The sequence below is a fragment of the Squalius cephalus genome (genome assembly GCF_949319135.1).
Source record: "Squalius cephalus genome assembly, chromosome: 6".
NCBI lineage: Eukaryota > Metazoa > Chordata > Actinopteri > Cypriniformes > Leuciscidae > Squalius > Squalius cephalus.
Genome location: NC_137127.1, coordinates 48,421,277 through 48,438,978, shown reverse-complemented (window position 1 = coordinate 48,438,978; position 17,702 = coordinate 48,421,277). Strand labels below are relative to the sequence as shown.

Below are 17,702 nucleotides of genomic sequence, written 5' to 3'. Positions count from 1 at the left end.
TTTTTAAATTCGCTGATAATCGGGTGACCAGATCACAAACCAGAATTCAAAGCCGACAAAGCTTAAGTTTATGGGCTCACGTACAACTCTCTCATTCGTCATGAATTAAAACTTTTCCATGGCTGCGATATAACATTTAATTGCTAACCTATTATTTATTTTGTAAACAAAGCTTTGTGTGTCATAATATTAATGTAAAACAGCATTCATATACAAAATTTTTTTAGGCGAACAACCGCCGGTACTACTCAGCCACCGCGGTGGCGCTTTACAACCGCGGTGATGCGGTTGTCAAGTTTACCGGCACAGCCCTAACAAGCATGCATACATACACTCACCTAAAGGATTATTAGGAACACCATAATAAAACTGTGTTTGACCCCCTTTCGCCTTCAGAACTGCCTTAATTCTACGTGGCATTGATTCAACAAGGTGCTGAAATCATTCTTTAGAAATGTTGGCCCATATTGATAGGATAGCATCTTGCAGTTGATGGAGATTTGTGGGATGCACATCCAGGGCACGAAGCTCCCGTTCCACCTCATCCCAAAGATGCTCTATTGGGTTGAGATCTGGTGACTGTGGGGGCCATTTTAGTACAATGAACTCATTGTCATGTTCAAGAAACCAATTTGAAATGATTCGAGCTTTGTGACATGGTGCATTATCCTGCTGGAAGTAGCCATCAGAGGATGGGTACATGGTGGTCATAAAGGGATGGACATGGTCAGAAACAATGCTCAGGTAGGCCGTGGCATTTAAACAATGCTCAATTGGCACTAAGGGGCCTAAAGTGTGCCAAGAAAACATCCCCCACACCATTACACCACCACCACCAGCCTGCACAGTGGTAACAAGGCATGATGGATCCATGTTCTCATTCTGTTTACGCCAAATTCTGACTCTACCATCTGAATGTCTCAACAGAAATCGAGACTCATCAGACCAGGCAACATTTTTCCAGTCTTAAACTGTCCAATTTTGGTGAGCTCGTGCAAATTGTAGCCTCTTTTTCCTATTTGTAGTGGAGATGAGTGGTACCCGGTGGGGTCTTCTGCTGTTGTAGCCCATCCGCATCAAGGTTGTGTGTGTTGCGGCTTCACAAATGCTTTGCTGCATACCTCGGTTGTAACGAGTGGTTATTTCAGTCAAAGTTGCTCTTCTATCAGCTTGAATCAGTCGGCCCATTCTCCTCTGACCTCTAGCATCAACAAGGCATTTTCGCCCACAGGACTGCCGCATACTGGATGTTTTTCCCTTTTCACACCATTCTTTGTAAACCCTAGAAATGGTTGTGCGTGAAAATCCCAGTAACTGAGCAGATTGTGAAATACTCAGACCGGCCCGTCTGGCACCAACAACCATGCCACGCTCAAAATTGCTTAAATCACCTTTCTTTCCCATTCTGACATTCAGTTTGGAGTTCAGGAGATTGTCTTGACCAGGACCACACCCCTAAATGCATTGAAGCAACTGCCATGTGATTGGTTGATTAGATAATTGCATTAATGAGAAACTGAACAGGTGTTCCTAATAATCCTTTAGGTGAGTGTACATCCATGCATACATACATATACATACATACATACATCCATCCATCCATCCATACATACATACATGCATAAATACATACATATACATACATCCATACATACATCCATACATACATACATATACATATACATACATATGCATAAATGCATACATCCATGCATACATACATCCATATACATACATCCATACATACAAGCATACATACATACAAGCATACATACATACATACATACAAGCATACATACATACAAGCATACTTGCATGCATACATACATACATGCATACTAGGGGTGGGAATCTTTAGTCACCTTACGATCCGATCCGATTCCGATTCTGGGAGTCACGATCCGATTCCAGAACGATTCTTTATCTACTTTTCCTCCCTTATTAATTCATTAGTTTACATAAGTAATTAAGTACTTTTTTTAAATAATTACAAATTTAAAAAAATAATTAAAACAGTTGTATGTTAAGAATTTTAAACTAATATAACTTCAAAACATACAAGCAAGTAGCAAATAATAAAGAGGAGCATAGAAACATATAACAAACAACAAACAAAGAGTGCTTTCAGTATTTAAGATTATCTGAACGTTTTCCATTCAAGAACTGTGAGGGATTTTTCTTCATCTTTACTGTTGTATTTTACTATGTCATCATAGACTGGGGGAGATCTATTAAGCTGCATTCACGCACAGATCTCTTTTGAAATATAAGAAGTAATGTGGTTTGTCCTGTCCGTTTAATCCCTTAAGACATAATTGGCTGTGTTTACGTTAATTTTGCACAAGTACATTAAACCACGGAGTCGCACAGCCGCATGCGCAAGCAATCTACACAAACAAAGCGCACGTCAGCATTTGAAATTGAAAGCAGCCTTCTGTTAGTGAGGTTCATATTTTAAATATATAAGTCCACTGCATTCCAAACCACATAAATGATGACTTCGTAGAGCATTTGTAAGGAAAATACTGACGGGCGAGACAGGACACTTCAATAACGTAACATCAAATAAAGTGCGCATCCTGTGCAATGAAGCCTCAACCTTTCCAAACTTTATGAAATATTATTTTACGGAAGGTTTGAGTGGTGTATGTGTGTGAGGAATTGGAAGCAAGCAGAATGCGGGCGTTTCTAAAGCAAACTCAGCGTCATCGCACATCTGGTTAAAAACTAAGCTCAGAATTGATTCAGAATCGTTGGAGAGAAAATCGCGATGCATTGATGGATCGATTTTTTTCTCCCACCCCTAATGCATACATACATCCATCCATGCATCCATCCATCCATCCATCCATCCATACATACATGCATACATCCATGCAGACATCCATGCAGACAGACATACATGCATACATACAAGTATATATACATACATACATACATACATACAAGCATACATACATACAAGCATACATACAATCATACATGCATACATCCATCCATGCATCCATCCATACATACATGCATACATCCATGCAGACAGACATACATGCATACATACAAGTATAGATACATACATACAAGCATACATACATGCATGCGTACGTACATACATACGTGCATACATCCATGCGGACAGACATACATACATACATACATACATACATACATACAAACATACATACATACAAGTATACATACATACATACATACATAAATACATACATACATCCATGCATACAAGCATACATGCATACATCCATATACATACAAGCATACATGCATACATCCATATACATACAAGCATACATACAAGCATACATGCAGACATACATACATATAAGCATCCATACATACATGCTTACATACAGTGCATACATGAATGCATAAATACATACACACATACATAAATTGAATGGCATTTGCCTGCTGAACCCTACTGCTGTATTTTACGGGCTGATTCCTCCTCACTGTGTGTTTGTGGTGCTCTCTCTCTCTCTGTAGGAACAGTTTTCAGTCCGGTGTAATGTGTTTGAGACGACTGAACTATGACCGGAAAGACCTTGAGCGAAGGCGTGAGGAGTCACAGGTTGATGTCAAAGGTGAGCGCTTGTTGTTTTTCTCCTTTATTTTCACCTCTGTGTGGTCGTGTTGTGTCCTTTAATGCTTGTGTGTGTGTGCGCAGATGTGCTGGTGTGGTCGAACGAGCGCGTGGTCAGCTGGGTTCAGGCCATCGGGTTGAAGGATTACGCCAGCAATCTTCTGGAGAGCGGTGTTCATGGAGCGCTCATCGCCCTGGACGAGTCCTTCGACCACAACGCCTTGGCTCTACTTCTGCAGATCCCGACGCAGTGCACACAGGTCAGACACAGGTCACAGAGATCAGACACAGGTCAGAGATCAAACACAGGTCACAGGTCAGACACATGTCACATAGATCAGACACAGGTCAGAGATCAAACACAGGTCACAGGTCAGACACAGGTCACAGAGATCAGACAGGTCAGAGATCAGACACAGGTCACAGAGATCAGACACAGGTCACAGAGATCAGACACAGGTCACAGAGATCAGACACAGGTCACAGAGATCAGACACAGGTCACAGGTCAGACACAGGTCACAGAGATCAGACACAGGTCAGAGATCAAACACAGGTCACAGGTCAGACACATGTCACATAGATCAGACACAGGTCACAGAGGTCAGACACAGGTCAAAGGGCAGACACAGGTCACAGAGATCAGACACAGGTCAGAGATCAGACACAGGTCAAAGGGCAGACACAGGTCACAGAGATCAGACACAGGTCACAGAGATCAGACAGGTCACAGAGATCAGACACAGGTCACAGATCAGACACAGGTCAAAGGGCAGACACAGGTCACAGAGATCAGACACAGGTCACAGAGATCAGACACAGGTCACAGAGATCAGACACAGGTCAGAGATCAGACACAGGTCAGAGATCAGACATAGGTCACAGAGATCAGACACAGGTCACAGAGATCAGACACAGGTCAAAGGGCAGACACCGGTCACAAAGATCAGACAGAGGTCAGAGATCAGACACAGGTCAAAGGGCAGACACAGGTCACAGAGATCAGACAGAGGTCACAGATCAGACACAGGTCACAGATCAGACACAGGTCCGAGGTCAGACACAGGTCACAGAGATCAGACACAGGTCAGACACAGGTCACAGAGGTCAGACACAGGTCACAGAGATCAGACACAGATCAGACACAGGTCACAGAGATCAGACACAGGTCAGAGATCAGACACAGGTCAAAGGGCAGACACAGGTGTCAGAGATCAGACACAGGTCAAAGGGCAGACACAGGTCACAGAGATCAGACACAGGTCAAAGGGCAGACACAGGTCACAGAGATCAGACACAGGTCAGAGATCAGACACAGGTCAAAGGGCAGACACAGGTCACAGAGATCAGACACAGGAAAGACACAGGTCACAGAGATCAGACACAGGTCACAGAGATCAGACAGGTCAGAGATCAGACACAGGTCACAGAGATCAGACACAGGTCAGAGATCAGACACAGGTCACAGAGATCAGACACAGGTCACAGAGATCAGACACAGGTCACAGGTCAGACACAGGTCACAGAGATCAGACACAGGTCAGAGATCAGACACAGGTCACAGAGATCAGACACAGGTCACAGAGATCAGACACAGGTCACAGAGATCAGACACAGGTCAGAGATCAGACACAGGTCACAGAGATCAGACACAGGTCACAGAGATCAGACACAGGTCACAAGGTCAGACACAGGTCACAGAGATCAGACACAGGTCAGAGATCAGACACAGGTCAAAGGGCAGACACAGGTCACAGAGATCAGACACAGGTCACAGAGATCAGACACAGGTCAGAGATCAAACACAGGTCACAGGTCAGACACATGTCACATAGATCAGACACAGGTCAGAGATCAGACACAGGTCAGAGATCAGACACAGGTCAGAGATCAGACACAGGTCACAGAGATCAGACAGGTCAGACACAGGTCAAAGGGCAGACACAGGTCACAGAGATCAAACACAGGTCACAGGTCAGACACATGTCACATAGATCAGACACAGGTCAGAGATCAGACACAGGTCACAGAGATCAGACACAGGTCACAGAGATCAGACACAGGTCAGAGATCAAACACAGGTCACAGGTCAGACACATGTCACATAGATCAGACACAGGTCAGAGATCAGACACAGGTCAGAGATCAGACACAGGTCAGAGATCAGACACAGGTCAGAGATCAGACACAGGTCACAGAGATCAGACAGGTCAGACACAGGTCAAAGGGCAGACACAGGTCACAGAGATCAAACACAGGTCACAGGTCAGACACATGTCACATAGATCAGACACAGGTCAGAGATCAGACACAGGTCAGAGATCAGACACAGGTCAGAGATCAGACACAGGTCAAAGGGCAGACACAGGTCACAGAGATCAGACACAGGTCAGAGATCAGACACAGGTCACAGAGATCAGACAGGTCAGACACAGGTCAAAGGGCAGACACAGGTCACAGAGATCAAACACAGGTCACAGGTCAGACACATGTCACATAGATCAGACACAGGTCACAGAGATCAGACACAGGTCAGAGATCAGACACAGGTCAAAGGGCAGACACAGGTCACAGAGATCAGACACAGGTCAGAGATCAGACACAGGTCAAAGGGCAGACACAGGTCACAGAGATCAGACACAGGAAAGACACAGGTCACAGAGATCAGACACAGGTCACAGAGATCAGACACAGGTCACAGAGATCAGACACAGGTCACAGGTCAGACACAGGTCACAGAGATCAGACACAGGTCCGAGATCAGACACAGGTCAAAGGGCAGACACAGGTCACAGAGATCAGACACAGGTCACAGAGATCAGACACAGGTCACAGAGATCAGACACAGGTCACAGAGATCAGACACAGGTCAGAGATCAGACACAGGTCAAAGGGCAGACACAGGTCACAGAGATCAGACACAGGTCACAGAGATCAGACACAGGTCAGAGATCAGACACAGGTCACAGAGATCAGACACAGGTCACAGAGATCAGACACAGGTCACAGAGGTCAGACACAGGTCAAAGGGCAGACACAGGTCACAGAGATCAGACACAGGTCACAGAGATCAGACACAGGTCACAGAGATCAGACACAGGTCACAGATATCAGACACAGGTCACAGATATCAGACACAGATCAGACACAGGTCACAGAGGTCAGACACAGGTCAAAGGGCAGACACAGGTCACAGAGATCAGACAGGTCAGAGATCAGACACAGGTCAAAGGGCAGACACAGGTCACAGAGATCAGACAGAGGTCACAGATCAGACACAGGTCCGAGGTCAGACACAGGTCACAGAGATCAGACACAGGTCAGACACAGGTCACAGAGATCAGACACAGGTCAGAGATCAGACACAGGTCACAGAGATCAGACACAGGTCACAGAGATCAGACACAGGTCACAGGTCAGACACAGGTCACAGAGGTCAGACACAGGTCAAAGGGCAGACACAGGTCACAGAGGTCAGACACAGGTCACAGCGATCAGACACAGGTCCGAGGTCAGACATGTCACAGAGGTCAAACACAGGTCAGACACGCACAGTTCCTTCTGTGTTTGGAGTCGGACACGATAACCTGCAGTTCACGTAATAGATAGTCTTCTACTAATGTTTAAACAAATCAAGTGCAAAATGTAAATATGTATAGTACATGATACAAACATTGTACAGGGTTCGTACAAGGTGCGTAAAGTGCTTGATTTACTAGAATTTGACTTTTGGAAATTTAAGTCCTGGAAAACCCTTGAAAACATCCATATTTATGAAAAGGTACTTGAAAAGTGCTTTAATTATTGAAAGAAAAATGTAAAATTAGTGTGTATTTTTATCGATAAAACAATCTTTTCACACAAAATAAATGCTGCAGCCTGTCTGACATAGATATAGAGCCATTTTGCATGGCTATGAGCGTGATATTGCTCATATAAATATCCTAGTATATGATAAAGCTTTCATTCTTCAGGTCAATCAAATATTAATGGAAGGAAAAAAAATCAATTTGAATATCTTTGTTGTATACTTTCAATGGTTAAAGTTACTAAGGTCATTGCATGTGCAGCATTTTATTTGTACCATTTTGTTGGTATTTAATATCATTTGAAAGATAATAAAGATATTGTTTGATAAGTGAGATCTCTCATTGTAGTCCTTAAAAGTCCTGGAATTTCATTGTACAGTATCTGTACGAACCCTGATTGTAGTATTTGGCTAATTTTTGTTTTATTGCATTTCTAATCAGATTTCAGAATTCTTTTTCCATATTTGGTCCAATCCGATAGCCGAAATCCCATCAGATTTCATTTGAACAGCTGTGTTTGAATCAGTCAGATTTCAGTGATCATTGAACTCGTCCGTTTCGCTCTGCTTTGACTGTTCTGTGCAAATAGAAATAGAATCTTTGACTGGTTGCGTTGGATATATTGTCCGCTGACTGTGCCGTGTCCCCGCAGGCGCGAGCGCTACTGGAGCACGAGTACGGTCACCTGATCGGCGCTGGCACCGAGCGCAGACAGGACGAGGTGAGTTTAGTCTGGTTCATCAGTCTAACCCAATCAGATCTGAGCGCTTCACATCATAGCTGTTCCTCCGCAGGACGACGACAAGAACTTCCGGCGCGCGCCGTCCTGGAGGAAGAAGTTTCGGCCCAAAGACGTGCGCGGGATGAGCGTGAGCGCCTCGGACACGCTGCCGGCTAGCTTCCGGGTGAGCGCCGGCGACTCCGCTCTGATGGCCAAGAAACCGCAGCTGGATGGTACGTGAGCGAGCGGCTCCGCCTGTTAGCGCGTTACACGTGTGCAGTGTTGGGGGAACTCATTACAAGTAACTCCAGTTATGTAATCAATTACTTTTTTAAGTAACTAGTAAAGTAATGCATTACTTTTAAAATTTACAACAAAATATCAAAGTTACTCTCACAGTTATTGACTGACAGTTCTCCTGTCCCCATGTTGAGAGAAATAATTCGCTGATTCGAGAGAAGTATTCGCTGAGCATGATGGTTATTGTAGTTCGACTAAATGTGAACATGCATTTACTCATCTCACTTGCACGAAATAAATTAATAAAAACAGTAAAATGCAATCTCAGACTTTTACGCAAAACTTTTATAATTAACTATATTAAATTACACAAATATACTTTATGTATTTAATCTCACTTTAATAAGGAATGTCTTTGCTTTTGACCTTAGGGCTAGGGTTATGATGATCTAATTTAACCATACTAAGCAAAAATTACTTTAGATTTAGAAATAAGAGTGTTGAACTTCCTTCTCCTGTATCCTATTGTTCTTTAATCCGGAATTGCTGAAAGGTTTGCTTGAGTGGCGCCCTCTACTGTACTCTACCTCTACTGTACTCTACCTCTACCTCTACTGTACTCTACCTCTACTGTACTCTACCTCTACTCTACCTCTACTGTACTCTACCTCTACTGTACTCTACCTCTACTCTACCTCTACTGTACTCTACCTCTACTGTACTCTACTGTACTCTACCTCTACTGTACTCTACCTCTACTGTACTCTACCTCTACTGTACTCTACCTCTACTGTACACTACCTCTACTGTACTCTACCTCTACTGTACTCTACTGTACTCTACCTCTACTGTACTCTACCGTACTCTACCTCTACTGTACTCTACCTCTACTGTACTCTACATCTACTGTACTCTACTGTACTCTACCTCTACTGCACTCTACCTCTACTGTACTCTACCTCTACTCTACCTCTACTGTACTCTACCTCTACTGTACTCTACCTCTACCTCTACTGTACTCTACCTCTACTGTACTCTACCTCTACTCTACCTCTACTGTACTCTACATCTACTGTACTCTACTGTACTCTACCTCTACTGCACTCTACCTCTACTGTACTCTACTGTACTCTACCTCTACTGTACTCTACCTCTACTGTACTCTGCCTCTACTGTACTCTACCTCTACTGTACTCTACATCTACTGTACTCTACTGTACTCTACTGCACTCTACCTCTACTGTACTCTACCTCTACTCTACCTCTACTGTACTCTACCTCTACTGTACTCTACCTCTACTCTACCTCTACTGTACTCTACCTCTACTGTACTCTACCTCTACTCTACCTCTACTGTACTCTACATCTACTGTACTCTACTGTACTCTACCTCTACTGCACTCTACCTCTACTGTACTCTACTGTACTCTACCTCTACTGTACTCTACCTCTACTGTACTCTGCCTCTACTGTACTCTACCTCTACTGTACTCTACTGTACTCTACCTCTACTGTACTCTACCTCTACTGCACTCTACCTCTACTGTACTCTACCTCTACTGTACTCTACATCTACTGTACTCTACCTCTACTGCACTCTACCTCTACTGTACTCTACTGTACTCTACCTCTACTGTACTCTACCTCTACTGTACTCTACCTCTACTCTACCTCTACTGTACTCTACCTCTACTGTACTCTACCTCTACTCTACCTCTACTGTACTCTACATCTACTGTACTCTACTGTACTCTACCTCTACTGCACTCTACCTCTACTGTACTCTACTGTACTCTACCTCTACTGTACTCTACCTCTACTGTACTCTACCTCTACTGTACTCTACCTCTACTGTACTCTTCTGTACTCTACTTCTACTGCACTCTACCTCTACTGTACTCTGCCTCTACTCTACCTCTACTGTACTCTACCTCTACTGTACTCTACCTCTACTGTACTCTACCTCTACTGTACACTACCTCTACTGTACTCTACTGTACTCTACCTCTACTGTACTCTACCGTACTCTACCTTTACTGTACTCTACCTCTACTGTACTCTACATCTACTGTACTCTACTGTACTCTACCTCTACTGCACTCTACCTCTACTGTACTCTACCTCTACTGTACTCTACATCTACTGTACTCTACTGTACTCTACCTCTACTGCACTCTACCTCTACTGTACTCTACTGTACTCTACCTCTACTGTACTCTACCTCTACTGTACTCTTCCTCTACTCTACCTCTACTGTACTCTTCTGTACTCTACCTCTACTGCACTCTACCTCTACTGTACTCTGCCTCTACTCTACCTCTACTGTACTCTACCTCTACCGTACTCTACCTCTACTGTACTCTACCTCTACTGTACTGTACATCTACTGCACTCTACCTCTACTGTACTCTACCTCTACTGTACTCTACCTCTACTGTACTCTACCTCTACTGTACTCTACATCTACTGTACTCTACTGTACTCTACCTCTACTGCACTCTACCTCTACTGTACTCTACTGTACTCTACCTCTACTGTACTCTGCCTCTACTCTACCTCTACTGTACTCTACCTCTACTCTACCTCTACTGTACTCTTCTGTACTCTACCTCTACTGTACTCTGCCTCTACTCTACCTCTACTGTACTCTACCTCTACTCTACCTCTACTGCACTCTACCTCTACTGTACTCTACCTCTACTGTACTCTACATCTACTGTACTCTACTGTACTCTACCTCTACTGCACTCTACCTCTACTGTACTCTACTGTACTCTACCTCTACTGTACTCTGCCTCTACTCTACCTCTACTGTACTCTACCTCTACTCTACCTCTACTGTACTCTTCTGTACTCTACCTCTACTGTACTCTGCCTCTACTCTACCTCTACTGTACTCTACCTCTACTCTACCTCTACTGTACTCTACCTCTACTGTACTCTACCTCTACTGTACTCTACCTCTACTGTACTCTACCTCTACTGTACTCTACCTCTACTCTACCTCTACTGTACTGTACTCTACTCTACCTCTACTGTACTCTACCTCTACTGTACTCTACCTCTACTGTACTGTACTCTACTCTACCTCTACTGTATTCTACCTCTACTCTACTCTACCTCTACTGTACTGTACTCTACTCTACCTCTACTGTACTCTACCTCTACTGTACTGTACTCTACTCTACCTCTACTGTACTCTACCTCTACTGTACTCTACCTCTACTCTACCTCTACTGTACTGTACTCTACTCTACCTCTACTGTATTCTACCTCTACTGTACTCTACTCTACCTCTACTGTACTCTACCTCACTCTACTGTACTCTACCTCTACTGTACTCTACTCTACAGGTGTAAATATGCATTTCCTTCAGCCTGAGGATTATTCACTTCACTTCTGGTGTGAAAGGAGCTTAAAATTTGCCCAAAAATAGAAGGTTTTTTTTATTGTTATTAAAAAACAAACAAGCAAGTTCAACCCAGGTGAGAAAAAGTAACGCAAAAGTAATGTAACACATTACTTTTCATAAAAAGTAACTAAGTAACGCAACCAGTTACTTTTTTTGGGAGTAACGCAATATTGTAATGCATTGCTTTTCAAAGTAACTTTCCCCAACACTGGACGTGTGTGTAGCTTATGTCAGCGCTTATGTGCGTTTAACATGCTGGTGTGTTTGTGTGACTAATGCATGTGTGTGGCGCTGCAGGTGTGAGTGGAGTTCAGCGTCTGGACTCGGCCGCAGTCAGAACATACTCCTGCTGATCTAACCAGGTGAGCCTTCATTACTCGCATGATCTGAGCATGATGACCAGATACTCACGGCCAAGATCTCTAGCATTAGTGAACGTCCCGGTGCAGCAGAGCGGCCTTTAGATGAATAATTCATGTTGGAATGTTGTTCCAGACCAGGAAGACCTTCGTTCATCTTAGGAACACAAATGAAGATACTTTGAATGAAATCCAAGAGGTTTCTGAACCAGCCATAGGCAGCAACGTCATTGACCTTTCAAGGGCCAGAAAGGCTGTAAAGACGTCGTTGAAACAGTCCATGAGCCGGCGTTCTGGAACCATGGAGGATAAGAAATTGTTAAAGTCGTTTTTTTGCGCACAAAAAGTATTCTTGTCGCTTCATGACATTAAGGTTGAACCACTGTAGTCACCGCAATTCAGGTTTTGCCACAAGCGAAGGTGGAGGAAGAGGTTTTTCAGCCGTTAATTCCGTTCATAAAAAAACAGGGTTTTGCCCCTTATCTTAGATTTACAGCAGATGAACAAACACAATAAAAATGCTTTAAGACTGCTGGGGCTCATGGCCTCGATAGCAGTAGTACAGCTGGATTCTCCTCTTTATATGTGCAGTGCCGACGCTGGGCGCTCGATAGCTTGCTGTAGGCTACGCGACAAGCATATGCCGGTAGCGCCTTTGTGCAGACCCCGATACCTACTGTTCCACCCTAGGAAACCTCAATCTGTTGACAGAAGGAGTTTCCCTGGGCAGAGTTACATCATGTGTAGTATTGACAACAAATGCATCACATCACGAACAAGAAACTCTGTAAGAGGAGAGTAGTTTAAAAAAAAAAAAAGAAAAAAAAAGGAGAGTGGTGACACCAGTGCTGTAAGAGCGACACAAAGTTTTTGGAGTAATTCCCCTGATAATGAAACACTTGGCCCAACAGGGCAAACGTGTTATTCAGAATGAAAAGACGACAGTGGTCGTATATTTGCAGGCAAGGGGGTACTCCCTCACTCCCTCACTTTCCCTGCTGAAAGTGGCACGGATGCTCTTGATAAGGGGCAGACCGGCGTCTCCCCTGGATTGGCGTGTACACACTTGAATAGTGACGCAGATCTGGGATCGGTTTTGGTAGGGCCGATGTGGATCTTTTTACGTTTGCAGAAAACACAGGCCTCCCGCTGTTTTCTTCATTGTGGACAGGAGCCCCACTGAGGGTGAATGCCCTGTCGCATGTATAGCCCAGGACTCTGCTGTACGCAGAAGGGTCTGACATTGCTTTTGGTGGCTTCTTGCTGGCCAGCAAAGACATGGTACACAAGCATCATGTCGTTGCTGTTAAGGCCACTGTGGTGTCTTTCCCTATGCAGGGACCCAGATTCTGCACCCTCGGCCAGCACTGTGGTCTCTAGGGGTCGACCTGTTGTGGGAGGCAGAGTCTGATTGAAGCTACAAAACAGAGCGCTTGCATTTCGAAGTGAATTGCGTTGCGTTGAAGTAGCGAGTATTTGAAGCTTGGTGCGGGCGAAGATTTGTATCGCCGTATCGAGTCACTCCATTCCACGTTGGAACTTTATTGGACAACCGTTGTGGCTTGTCATGAGCACATTAACGGTGTTGCGGCAAAGCGCGCATCTTTGGTTCCTTAAAGGGCCCGGGTATACACATATTTTATCGCTCTGTCTCACTTACGGTTGAGAGTGTGAGCCTGTCAAAGTATACTCCTTTGGCCGCGTGGGTGGAAGGACGTTTTCTGCGCATGTGCACTATCTAGTGTATTTACTTTTCGAGTGCTTTGGTTTTCAAGTGCTCTTTCTCCTATTTAACTGGGGCTCCCGCCGCATCATCTAAGTGGATGCTGCATACTGGGGATGGTTGAGGAGAGACCCCTGACATGATTGTGAAGCGCTTCGGGTGTACGGCAGTACATAAGAAATGGGCTGTATAAATTCTTCGTTCATGTCACTCGCACATGCGCTGTTGTGTGTGCACCTTCGCGGTCACAAACATTGGGCTGCACACGGATGGCGTGCGCGGACATCCGCAGACTCTCCTGATGGTGATAATTACGTCACACGGACGGTGCTTTGACGGTCCACTCCGTCTCACGCACAGTTTGGAGCACGAGCATTTCAGGGTATACTCCTTTAGCCATAAGGACAGATAGACGTGTTCTGCGCGTGCACTTGCTAGGGAACTTTGTTTCCATATTCCGCTACATCTTGTGCACAGTTGAGTGTGCGAGCCTTTCAAAGTGTACTACTTTGGCGGCCTTGAGCGCGGAAAGAATCGTTCGCCGTGCGCACTTGCTGGTGAATTTTGTTCCCAAGCGAGCAAGTCACTCGTACACTCTGTTGTACGCGCACTGTAGACCCTCCTGACGCAAATTACGTAATGCGGATGATGTGCGTAACGCGGATAGTGTACTTTGGGCTTTAAGGTCAGCGTTTTTAGGCTCTTTACAAAATGTAATAGTGCCATCATGCCCTGATGCTAGACCTGGAGGCTGTGTGTTAACCTCCGTTTTGAGCCTTTAGAATCCTTGAATATAAGGATGCTGCCATGTCGTTGGGAAACTTAATGTGCAATTGGTGCATTCCTTTTGGTGGTGTTGCGTCCGAACGCGGTGTATATGCCTAAGGTCATGTCGGGGGTGCGCTCTCGTTCGAGCTGCCCTGTAACATCTCACACAGGAGACTTGCTTTGTGCCTGTGCGGGTGTTATACGCAGGTACACTGGGCAGATACAGGCTAAACGCTCGTCTGACCACCTTTTGTCATGTTTTCCAACTCGGCCAGTGAGAAGCCGCTATCTAAGCGGTGTCTTTCACATTGGATTGTAGAAAGCTGCCTATAGCAGATGAGGAGCTGGTTCTGCCTGGAGGGGTGTGTGCGCACTCTTGGGCAAGGAAATGTCATGGGCTTGGTTTCAGATCCTCGTGCGGATGCCAGTTAGAGGTGTCACTGCGCAGGTTTGTCCAGTGTACGGCTAGATGTCACAGCGGCGATGGTCACTCAGTCTGTGCTCACCGCAGGGGTTCTTCAACCAGGGGCCATTGCTCTCTTGAAAAAGGGTTATGTGACGGTTCTGGTCCCTTAGGTTTAGTTCAGCGACTTGGCGGGGTGTGAATATATGTCCCATAGTCATGTGTTGCACCGAGTTGACCGACTGAATGGGAATGTTGAGGGAAACGAGGTACAACACCTCTGGCCCCGTGCAGTCGGTGGCTCGTGAAGAGCTGGACTGAACATAGGGAATGACGCATACGACTGCATTTATATGGAAGAGCCCCCCCCACGTCGTCATTCGTCACTGGCGTTTCAGGCGTGAATAAAGGGGTCTTGAGCAGATGAGCGCGATATCACACAGTCATGTGTTGTACCGAGTTTCCCTCCTTCTTGGAACCGTAGTTATATGTGTAACTCAACCTTTTTAACAGTCACTTGTCGCCACCTACTGGTGTAACAATGTAATCGATACAATCTTTATTTGAAGCGTCAAGGTGATTTACTCAATTTGAATCGCTAGACGTCAGTTTATATCTGAACTATACACTTTTATCCCAGTGCTTCTGTGATGATCTGAGTATCTGAACAGAAATGATGATACTGTGTGGTTAAAAAGACTGTTTGTGAAGTTGTTTCATGACACCTACTCTCTCTGTTGATGTTGACGATGATGATGATGATGTTGATGATGATGATGATGATGATGATGTTGATGATGATGATGATGATGATGATGATGTTGATGATGATGTTGATGATGTTGATGTTGATGATGATGATCATGATGATGATGACGATGATGATGATGTCATTGCTCCCTCAGGTGACGCAGCTGAAGAGCACGATCCCCGTCAGGCTGGAGTTCCACATCATTCCTTTGGGTTTTTCCCGGTTCCAGACCCATAATCCCATGAGTCCCGCGGGTTTATACTTCTATTTATTCCTCCAGTCTTTCTAACTCAGTGTTTCATATCAACTTCTGCTTGATTTTATCTCGTCACCTTTTAATTCACGCGTCCTAATCCAACTCTTCTAGATGTAATTTATATATCACGAGTCCAGAGTATGTACATTTATGTTCGTAGGCATAATCTCATTTTTATCATTCTATATGAGTATTTTTATCGTATCGGCTACTTATTGATTTTGTTTTTAATCTTCCAGCTAAAAGTACTTTGTGTGTTTGATCTAAACTCTTAATCTTCTTTTGTCTCCCTGTTGATTCTGAGAAAGTAACCCGTGTCAATGGCATTGTGTGAATATCGGGGTCGGTTCATGTTTTATATCCTGTGATACCAAAATCAGACCCTTGGATAAGCCATACTTTGTAATAATTATGAGGGCTATTTTGAAAACATCTTTCTACAGATGAGATATTGATGCCAGGATTCTCTAGCATCCTTTTGACTGAAAGTCACTGTTTATCCATTCCCTTTGTGCTGTGTGAGTGTGTGAGTGTGTGTGTGTGAGAGAGAGAGAGAGTGAGTGAGTGAGAGCGTGTGTGTGTGTAAGAGTGAGAGAGAGTTTGTGTGTGAGAGTGTGTTAGAGTGAGTGAGTGTGCAAGTAAGAGTGAATGAGAGAGTAAATGTGTGTGTGTGTGTGTGTGTGTGTGTGTGTTTGAGTGTGTAAGAGTTAGTGAGTGTGTGAGTAAGAGTGAATGAGAGAGTGAGTGAGTGTAAGTGTATGCGTGCATTTACGAGTGAGAGAGTGTGTGTGTGTGTGTGCGCGCACATGTACGATCGAGTGCGTGCAAGTAAGTGTGTGTGTTTCTCAGACGGACCAATCCTCCAGTGGCCTCCCTCTCTCTCTCTCTCTCTCTCTCTCTCTCTCTCTCTCTCTCTCTCTCTCTCTCTCTCTCTCTCTCTCTCTCTCTCTCTCTCTCTCTCTCTCTCTCTCTCTCCTCAAACCCTGTGATTCTCACCACTGTAATCAAGCCTTACATTTGTAGCCACTCCTTCTGTTTTCAACGACCCTTTTTGATATCGTATGTATCAAGCCTTTATGTAGGAATTGTCAATTTGGATGATATCAAAGGCACAGGCTGGAATCATATCACAGTCTTCTTGATTTTGTAATTTTACGTTCTTAGTCACTTGTGTACAATTAAAGTCATGTTACTATCTTTTTATTGTCCTTTATTTAAATAAATCTTCTGGTCCTGTAATAGAAATAATGTACAGTCTAAGTACTTATGAACTATTTTTATCACAGTATTATTTATTTCTTTCATTTCAATAAAATACTGAAACTTATTTTCCACTGCCAATAAAAATAAGTCTTTATGAACAGATGATTTTTCCTGAATCTCTTCTTATTTGCTGTCCGAAGTCTTGTTTCTGCCCACTGGCTCATTTAATGCACAAGGTGATAAATGATCATTCTAGAACTATTATTCTACATGCAGTATGAAAACGCATCCGCTAAATGAATAATAGTAACATTTGGTTTACAGTAGTAGAATATGTTATACCAAATCTATGCTAAACGATACTGAGTCTGTCCTCAGAGCGCTTCTGTTAGCTAGCGGTTTCAAACACCAGTTAACCAGAATGTTAACCAGAAAATAGGCCTAAAGGGAGAGGGCCACG

General features: G+C 44.2%; 1 protein-coding gene across 6 annotated transcripts in view; it reads left to right on the top strand.

Annotated features, from left to right (window-relative positions):
- The window catches only part of ppfia1 (PTPRF interacting protein alpha 1), a 100,093-nt gene extending 82,689 nt beyond the window's left edge, over positions 1-17,404 (top strand). For 3 of the 6 annotated variants that reach the window (XM_079873338.1, XM_079873337.1, XM_079873335.1), the window contains 6 exons: positions 3,502-3,599; positions 3,683-3,858; positions 8,059-8,127; positions 8,201-8,360; positions 12,077-12,141; positions 15,938-17,404. In XM_079873338.1, the coding sequence (XP_079729464.1) occupies positions 3,502-3,599; positions 3,683-3,858; positions 8,059-8,127; positions 8,201-8,360; positions 12,077-12,132 (559 nt within the window). In that variant the 3' untranslated portion in view covers positions 12,133-12,141; positions 15,938-17,404. The remainder of the gene's footprint in view (positions 1-3,501; positions 3,600-3,682; positions 3,859-8,058; positions 8,128-8,200; positions 8,361-12,076; positions 12,142-15,937) is intronic. The other 3 variants (XM_079873336.1, XM_079873334.1, XM_079873339.1) reach the window with 2 other exon arrangements.
- The last annotated feature ends 298 nt before the right edge of the window (positions 17,405-17,702 follow it).